This window comes from Lathyrus oleraceus, chromosome 1, assembly GCF_024323335.1.
Source record: "Lathyrus oleraceus cultivar Zhongwan6 chromosome 1, CAAS_Psat_ZW6_1.0, whole genome shotgun sequence".
Lineage (NCBI taxonomy): Eukaryota > Viridiplantae > Streptophyta > Magnoliopsida > Fabales > Fabaceae > Lathyrus > Lathyrus oleraceus.
The window spans coordinates 274,301,376-274,311,098 of NC_066579.1; the positions used below are offsets into that span (position 1 = coordinate 274,301,376).

The 9,723-nt window shown below is 33.7% G+C and overlaps 1 protein-coding gene across 1 annotated transcript; it reads right to left on the bottom strand.

Moving 5' to 3' along the window:
- Nucleotides 1-2,077: 2,077 nt before the first annotated feature.
- Nucleotides 2,078-2,764, bottom strand: LOC127103161 (albumin-2). The gene has a single exon (XM_051040440.1). It carries the CDS (start codon nucleotides 2,762-2,764, stop codon nucleotides 2,078-2,080), a length of 687 nt encoding a protein of 228 aa, XP_050896397.1.
- Nucleotides 2,765-9,723: the final 6,959 nt, after the last annotated feature.

Below are 9,723 nucleotides of genomic sequence, written 5' to 3' on the forward strand. Positions count from 1 at the left end.
TTGAAAAAAAAATGTTTTAAGTTTTAATAATATTTTCAGAGATTTTATGTTATTTAAATTAAGAAGGATGATTCATCATAGATAAAGAAAATCTTAACTTTGTTCAATGTTGATCATTGTGATTTTGTCATGATCGATTGTTGTCTTCATCTTTATCTTTCAATGTCTTTAACTTTTTCTTCTTTGTTGATCATAGTTTACGTTGGATAAATTGCAGAAAACGTGAGAAGATCAATAAGGAAAATAGACATATGCATGTGAGATTGCAAGATTCTGAGTTGTTCTCGGATATCAAAGTAAACAATAACAATGATTTTGTCTATTTTGGACTTATAGCTTAATCCAAATTGATGAAAATGAAGTAGACCTTGGGTGATCCAAGATGGATATGTACAAAAGAGGAGCTAGAGTCAATTGAGAAAAATAAAATATGGGTACTAGTTGATACATCTTAAAGAAAGAATCCAATTGTTGTAAAATATGTGTATGATGTGAAGGAAATCTGAAAGATGAAGCGATCAAGCACAAGGCTAGATTAATGGTAAAGGATTTTTTCAAAGAGAAGGCATGCGCTTTGAAGAAATATTTGCACTGATGGCTAGGTTTGAAATCATTAGGCTAGTTGTTAGAATTTCGAATAACAACAATGGATACATCTTCCAAATGGATGTCAAATCTATATTTTTGAATGGTCTATTAGAAGAGGAAGTGTTTGTGGCATAACCTCCTGGTTTTGTGGTAAAAAATCAAGAATCCAAGTTCTATAAATTCAAAAAAGGAGTTGTATGGGCTGAAACAACCACAAGAATCTTGAAACAAGAGAATTGATGAGTTTCTAAAAGAGATAGGATTTGATAAATGTTCATCCAAACGCGGTGTGCATGTGAAGAAGGCTACAAATAAAGGAGTGATCACCATGTGTCTTTACGTCGATGATTTAGTGAAGGTTATATTACAAAATTTAAGATTGATCTAATGAAGGATTTCGAGACGAGTGACCTCGGTCTCATGACATATTTTTCGGACATTGAGTTTTACAAGTCCAAAAAAGAGCTTATCATGCATCGAAGGAGGTATGCACTTGAGATATTGAAGAAGTTTAAAATGGACCATTGTAATGTGGTCATTACCCCTACAGAACCAAGGTTCCATATGTCAAAGAATGGAGATGAGAAAACTATTAATCCAATACAGTATAGAAGGTTGATTGGATCATTGAGGTACTTGTGCAATACGAGACCGGACTTGGCATATTGCATGGGCATAGTGAGCAGATTTACCGGAAAGTCAAAGGCATCACACTTTACAGCAGTTAAGAGAATTCTAAGATATGTCAATTGGTTGCTGAATTATGTTTCCCGCATTTGACAAAGCTAGACGACCCAAATGGCTTGGTTATACAAACTCAAACTCGTGTGGAGTTAAGATGAAAGAAAATTAACTTTTGAATATATCTTTATGTATGTAGAAACCCCAATTACTTTTGAATAATTTTTTTTTCTTAGTTGGTTGGCTACAACATCTATTTTCACCCAATTCTTTTTATTCTCTCACACTCTCCATATTTGTTCATTATTGTATCTTGTGATTGAATTTTGCTCTAACAAATTTGAAGGTCGTTGGAATCAATGAGATTGTTATCTTTGTGTGTATGGTAATGTGAAACCTATTTTAGATGGGTTTTTGAATGGACAACAAATCTCTTCAAACATTGAAATTGTTTTTTCTAATTATAGAAAATCAAAGATCGACTCCCTCCTTGTTCTTCTGATCATCAAGTATCCATTAACTACTCTTAATCAAGGATTTTTTTTTTCTTTTATATATATAGCTAATCTATTAACATAAAATGATTTGAGATAGTAATATTAAAATATTGAATTTTATTCAAATTATTAAAGAAAGACAGGATAAGAAAAAGAAGCAAACAATGAACATCATAAGCTGACGGTCATTTTGTAACAGAAAGAGTATTAAAACATAACAACAACACAAAATGTGAGGTAACGAACGAGAAGCCTCCACACTCATTACCACACACATGACATTACATTTAGGATTCGAAAATAAACCAAAATTAAAAATGTAAGATGTTTTTAAGAGCAGGCCAATCAGTAGAGATTTTCCTAATTTTACCACCAACAATAAAGTCACCATCAGCTGTACCTGGGGCAAAGTTGATACGTGCATAGTATTCTTTTTTAAAAATGTAAGCTTCATTTTGAACGTGAGAAGCAAAAGCTGCTTCAATTCCACTTTCAAATACTGTACCATACAAACTACTAAAACCCTTGCCAATGTAATTTTCAGACATGAGCTGCTTGGTGCGATAGTTTATACGAGCATACCAACCGCCTTTGAATAAGAAAACCTCATTTCCGGTGGACTTGATTGCAGCATCTATTCCATTAGCAAAAAATAAACTATAGATACAAGGAAACATCTGAGATATTGGAATAGGAGCTATGAGTAATGTAGCCTCAGCAGAATGTGGAACATACTGAATTTTGGCACATTCATTTCCAGAAAAGATGAATACATCAGTGTCTTCGGTGTCAAAGGCACAATCTATTTTACCTTCGAATGTTTTTCCAGCAAACATTGGAAACCCAACAACAGTTTTAATTGGCCCATTAATGATATTTTTCTTTATGTCTCCAGAACATGGAGCATAATTCAAAACCACATAGTTTTCTCCCACAAACATATAACATTCATTGGGAGTAGATGAACGGAATGCAGCATCTATATTAAGATTTGACATTTTTTTCTTATTCAAGTATTTTCTTTAGATATGAAATGTTGGTAATTCAATTTATGAAGGACTACGTTTATATAGATATTACTGGTAATGTGAACTTTAAATATTAAATTTAATTTGGTTCACATGTTGCATGTGATAAATCTAAATCTCTTATTGCTTGTTATGAGAAATTTAATTTGTTTAAGACATGCTCACAGCTGAAAATATGGAATCCATAGTGCATCTAATAAATATAATGGCATGTTGTTAGGTCTCTTTAAACAACACATTGTTAAGTCAGCTATATAAATTAGTTAAGTACAATTTGCTATAGATATTAAACAATGACCAAGAGCATTGGATCCGTTTTTTTATGTTAAACAAAGAGTTTCTGACAGGTTTTAGGGTTTTTTAAGATGGTCAAAAAGATCAATCTTTTTTACCATTACGTCAATTTCTTCGAGTTTCTAATATATTGGGTTCTATAATTTCTTCAAGTTTCCCGCAAGTGTCAATGAACAAAACGCTTAGGATCTCAGGGTAATTTCTTTTATATATCCAATATTTTATTTTTTTATTAATTAATGTAAGACTTAAACATTTACACTTGAATTCAACAATCGACACCACAAATTTGAGCCTAACCATGACTCTAATACTATTTATTTGAGAGTTCATGGAACATCAGAAGTGTTAATGGACTAAAACTCATTCATCCAAAATCTTAAGGTCACGGGTGTATGAATCATTTCTCTTATATATTTATCATTTTGTGCAATTGGTGTGAATAGGAGACTTAATCACTCCATTTCATGTCAACATGAGACATAACCACTCATACTTAAATCCAACAATTTCATTTTTACGTTTGGAGAGGAGTGGAAGAGTGAGCTGCGAGAGAATGAGATATGAATTTTTTTTTTAACAAATTCCTCCAAAGCACTTTTAGTTAAATTTGTGTGCTCACAAAATTATGATGATTTAATTTCATGAACAAAAATAATTCCTTTAAAAGACTTTCCATTTAAACCACTCAATTATGTTGAGGGGTAATTTAGTATTTTAGTATTTCGTCTACGTGACATTATTATTTGTGTATATATAGTACTGTGGTTGTTAACATATGTATCCACCGAGTATTGTGATATGGTGTATGTGCAACCATTTTGCTCTAACCATTTTAACAGAGTAGTTGAAGTTTGTTATTCTCTCTTCTCTCTCTTCTTTCATTTTCATCTTCTTCATCTTATGCACCAACAATTGGTATCTAGAGCTCCGGTTCAGATCCACAAGGAAACACCGGGAAACACGAGTGAACGGTGTGGCGTTGTGTGATTGATTTCGCTTCTTGAGTTCGTGTTGAACTGTTAATTGGAATCGTAACAAAATCACATTTCTTGATTCTGCGAGATTGGGAAACACTAGTGTTTGTGGATATTTGAGTGTATTGCCCAAGGTTGAATATGAACGGAAACGGTAATTTGAGTACCAAACTTTCAGTGTTCGATGGAATGAATTGAAATCCTTTTAAACTTCTGTTTGTGAACTAGAACTCCAAGGATACACAGTCTTTTTAATCCTATTCATCTCCTGCAAGCTAGATGAAGAAGAAGCAAGTGGAATTACATCAAGATCTAGCTTAAAAGTTGCAATCGAAAGGTGAATTTTCTAAAACTTTAATTCTTCGATTCTCACTCATTCTTTGAGATCTTGGCTTGTTTTGTGTATGACTAAAGCCCTACCAATGTAGGCATTGATACTAAGTTGCTTTGAGGTTGAATCGAAGCAATTCAGTTTGAACACCTCAACTTTCAACTCCATATTTCTCATTATAGAGTGAGAGTTGGAAGATTTGGAGGTCATATTTGGAATCGTCGTGATTTTCTCTTCAAATTGATGTATGATCCATTTATTTTTGTAAACTTTTGATCTGGATCAGTCCGATGAGGTTGCCGAAGAAGATGACCGGAGCTAGGGCTCCGGTGGTGTGTTGGTGTTGTCCAGACCATCTGATCCCATGACCACATTCTAATCTGGTCCCTTGATTGTGATTATCATTGCTACGCGTGCATTGACTAAGGCCCATGGTGGATGTTATGTGCATGACCACCAGATCTGCCACCTCAATTAATGAGGGAAATCTGATGGCCATTGTTTTTCTGATTTAGTTTATTTTTCCAAATTATTTTTTAAATATCATTTTCTTATTAAATTCACTATAATTTCAATATTAATCCAAAAAAAAATTAGACCAACACCAAAATTTCATAAATAATTTCCTCTTTTCATTTCTGAATTAAAATTAATTTTTGGATTGGGTTTGATATTTTTAGTGAATTTTGTGACTTTTGATTTGTTTTAATTGATTTTTAAATACTTATGACTTTAAAAAAATGCCAAAAAAATTTGTCAATGGTTATTTGACCTTGTTTAACCTATGATAAATGCCTTTGCCATTTCTTTGGTGATTTGAAGGGATTTCAGGTTTTTGACAGTTTAAAATGTATTTTGTTAATTTTTAAAATTGATTTAAATTGTTTTAATTACTTTAATATTTTGTTGAGCCATTTTCTTGACTTTATGTTGACTCAAGTTCTGTTTGGCCTTGGTCTGGGTTGAATTGGACATTGACTTGGTCAATACCATTGGATTTAGAGGATTGGTGAAGTTTGAACTTCATCCCTCAAGATGAATGAATGATATTGATCAAGTGAGGTTCATCCCTTGATCAATTTGGGGTCTATTTCACTTCTTCTATTCATCTTCATCTCACTTATTTCCCAATCCATTCATGGTCAATGATTGCTCATAGATCAAAATGCTAGTTGATTCATCAATGACCTTGTGTCAAATGAATCAACATGAGCTTGATTGAGATAAATCCATTCCCTATTATTTTTGTGTGTGGTATGCTTTAGTAGCTTAGTATTGATACCTTGTCTCTAGCATGCATTAATACTGATATTATTATTGCTCGACCTCAGACAGTTGTGACTTCTACATAAGTCCAATTACGATTGCTTAACATAACGCTAAATTTGCCCCAAAAGCAATAGTGTTTTTGTAAGTGAAATTGTAAGTCACCCATTCCTCATGGTATTGTGTGAAGATTTTGCCTCTTTTCCATTTGTAGGAGCTAGTGGCATACTTGTTGATTTTATCCAAGTTGGAGCCCTTTACATGAATGATGTCTAGGTTCATATCTTCATGCTTGTGAGTAGATGGTTGAGTGTTCTCCAAAAAATGACTTAAACAAACTTTTCTTCCTTCACTAACATTCATTAATATCTCATTGTATTGATTTTATTTTAATGTCATTTACTTTAATGAAATTTAAGTTCTTGCAATCATTCATTGTCATTTACATTCCTGCAAATTGTTTATGTTTAAGTCATTTTTACTTTGTTCACTTGTGCCATATTGTATTTTTGCTTGTGTTATATTTTGTGCTTGTGATTTTGTTTTGTTTGTGGTCTTAGGACCTTAAAACACTTAATAAAAACAAAAATCTTAAAAATACATTGGTGGAATGTTGGACATTTGTCTTTGACTTGATTTGGATTTATTTACCTAGAATATGAAACATCCCAGAGCTGTGGAAACTTGGCCAATGCCATTAATTTGAGACCATTTCTTGGTCAATGTCATTCATTTGATACAAGCCTTGAGAGACTCATTTGGTTCATTTGTTACACCCTCACTCTCCTTGTCTGAGTTGTTATTTTGATCTTATTGATATCATTTGATGCTTTCTCTTTGAGTATGTTTCAAGGGATATCTCATCCGATACATCTAAAGGACATTGAAGACTACTTGCTTTGGAGTGCCTTATTGGATTTTTGGTTATCTTTATTTGATAGGATTGGTCTTCTTATTGTTTGCTTGGATGATTATGCTTTGTTGCTTGCTTAACAATCTAAAGGAAATGGGTTTCTATCTAACACTATTGTCTTGTGGATGCTTCCCATGGATTATATCTTTTCAGCTCTAAACTTTTAAAATCTCCTCCTCCTTCATCTCCTCCTCCTTCTTTAATTTCAAAATCTCTCTCTCATTTAAAAAAAAAACTTCTTTATTTGTTATTTAAAACTTAGACTTGTTTTAATGAGTAGAAACCTTGGCCTTATGCTATTAATTTTCAAAATATTTTAATAATCAAACTTGTAAATGAACTTAATCATATTGACTTTATTTTCAAAAAAGAGAAAAAATAACTAACTACCTCATCTAATCATTTTGGCCACTTTGTGCCTTTTCCTTTTATCTTTTTCAAAAGAGAGCATTTAGATTTGAGTTATCATTGGTTGAGATATAATTCTCCAATTCCATGATATATTGATTGTAAGACTTTCCATTTCTTAGGGGTTAGTGGCATACTTGTTGATTGAATCCGAGTTAGAACCCTCCTTCTTAAATGTTGTAAAGCCCTCATTAACGGTGGATGTTTGGTTGAGTATTCTCCCATTGATAACAAAATATCTTTAAGCTTTTGTTAAAATCGATCCACCCATATTTGAAATTTTTACCACGAACCACGAGGTTTTGATCCCTCATTTTTATGTTGGTACATAGGCATAAGACCAAAGGTCTTGTCAAACAAAAAATTGTAAATAATGAATTCTTTTCTCATCCCATCATTTTATTTTTAGCAAACAACTTTTCCAACTAAAACACTTACACACAAAAAAGGGCTCCCTAGGATACTTTGGGTGCTAATACCTTCCCTCTGTGTAACCAACCCCCGTACCTGTAATCTTTGACATTTTATTAATTTTGATTCGAAAACTTCTTATCTTTGAGTTTTGTTCGTACTTTTGTCTTTTCCTTTGGAAACAGTAAAAGCGAGGTGGCGACTCTTATTTTATTGACATTGAGCTAACCAATAGTTCAATGGTCATGAATTCACCGCTACATGTAGCACTTGCGATGAGATGTCTTCCTTCATTGTTTCATGTTTTGTTTTGTTAGAGTTGTTGTTCTGACTTTATGTTGGACTTTGGTTAATTTCTGTTGCGTATTTGCATGACTATTTGGTTTTTTAAAGTTTTACGTTTTTGTGACACTCTAATATTTAATTTTATTTAAACTATTTTATTTAAATGTCGAGTCAGGGATTAAGGTGTTACATAGTGGTATTATAGCATGTTCGTCTGTCCGACCATTTATTTGTGATTTTACTTGTTTCCTAGTACGCGACATATGTGTGAAAACATTGTTGGTGCTCGTTGTTTTCTAATCGCTTGCCAGCAGGAACAAGATTGAAACAAGTGGGAGAGAAGATTCTTCTTCTCTGAGAATCTTCTGGTGTAGAAAATTGGTTCAGCGTGCCGCTGATTGCGAGATTGTAAGTTTTTGGATGAAGTTGTGTTGTTTCCGAGCCCAAAGATAGTATGAATTCGAGATTCATGCCTGCCAATCAAGTTGAGATATCTTTGAGGGAGAAGAATCAAGTACTTGTGATTTTTGTTTCTCTGATTGTGGAGAACGATGTGTCAACTAGTGCTATATCGGTGATGTGTGAATTCAATGACGTCTCCCTGAAGATATTTGCGACTTTCCTCTAGAAGTGGAATCCATGTCGAATTAGTTTGCTCACCATTGAGCCAACTTCATGTTACTTTGAGTATGAATTGGATAGAGTTCAATCATATGTATATCAATTGCTACAATAAAACATTATTGTTTCTTGAGTTTGTAGGAGAGGAGAGTCCACAGTTTATTTCTGTGAGACATGTTGAAGAATTCATGAAAGATGAAGCTCAGGTGTTTGCAATGTTTGCTTCCTTGGAGATTGAAGGTAAATAGACGTTGGAAGATCTTCCTATAATATTGTCACCTAAATAAGGTCACTATCAAGAATAAGTATCTTCTTCTAAGGATTGACGACCTTATGAATCAGTTAGTGGGTGCCTGTGTTTTTAGTAAGATCGACTTGAGGTCGGGTGATCGTCAGATTTAAGTGAATGATGAAGATATTCTGAAGACTACGTTCGTTGAACGATACAAACACTAAGAATACGCAGTGATGTCGTTCAGTGTGTCTAATGCTCTAGTGTGTTTAAGGAGTACATGAATAAGATCTTCGACCCTTATTTTGACGACATTCTTGTGTATTCTGAAGCATATGAAGATCACGCTAGACATGTTCGTACTGTACTACAGGTGTTGTACGAGAAGAAGTTGTATGCCAAGTTATCGAAATGTGAGTTCTGGTTGCAAGAAGTGAGTTCTCTCGGTCATGTGATTTCTAGCGGTGGTATATCAGTGGACCCCCTCTAAGGTAGATGCAGTGGTACAATTGGAGGCTCCAAAGTCATATGCAAAGATCATAAGTTTATTAGGGTCAGTTGGTTACTATAGAATATTTATCGAAGGATTTTCCATGTTTGCCCTACCTTTAACTCAGTTAACTCGAAAAGGTCAACCCTTTGGGTGGGACATGATGTGTGGGACATAGTTAAGTACTGTAGCGGGGTATTCGTTACCATTAGAGATATTGACTAAATCTAAGATAAACCATACAAGTCGAGTCGCCACCGCACTTCTATTAACCAAAAGAATGGTTAGAAAGCGAACAAAAACCTAAAAGTTTTATCGAATCAAAAACTAGTAAAAATGTCAGAGATCGGGGTAAGGGGGTTGGTTATGCAATGGGAAGGTTTTTAGCACGTAAAACATCCTAGGTACTCCTAGGGAGCCCTTTTCATACTTGTTGTAACGTTGGTATTTTGTGAAAAATTATTTGTGCAAACATGATTGAAGAGATGAGAAGAGAATATGCAAGTTATTTACATTTTTGTGTTTGGATGGATAAACCCATTGCCTACGTACCATCTTATAAAAGATTAGGATCAAAGCCTCGTAGTTCGGGTAAAAATCTCAAAATGAGTTGGTGAATTGATTGGTCCAAAAGCCTTAAGGTCTTTTGTTATCCAAGGGAGAAAACTCAACCTAAAACCACAAATCCACCATGTGAGGAT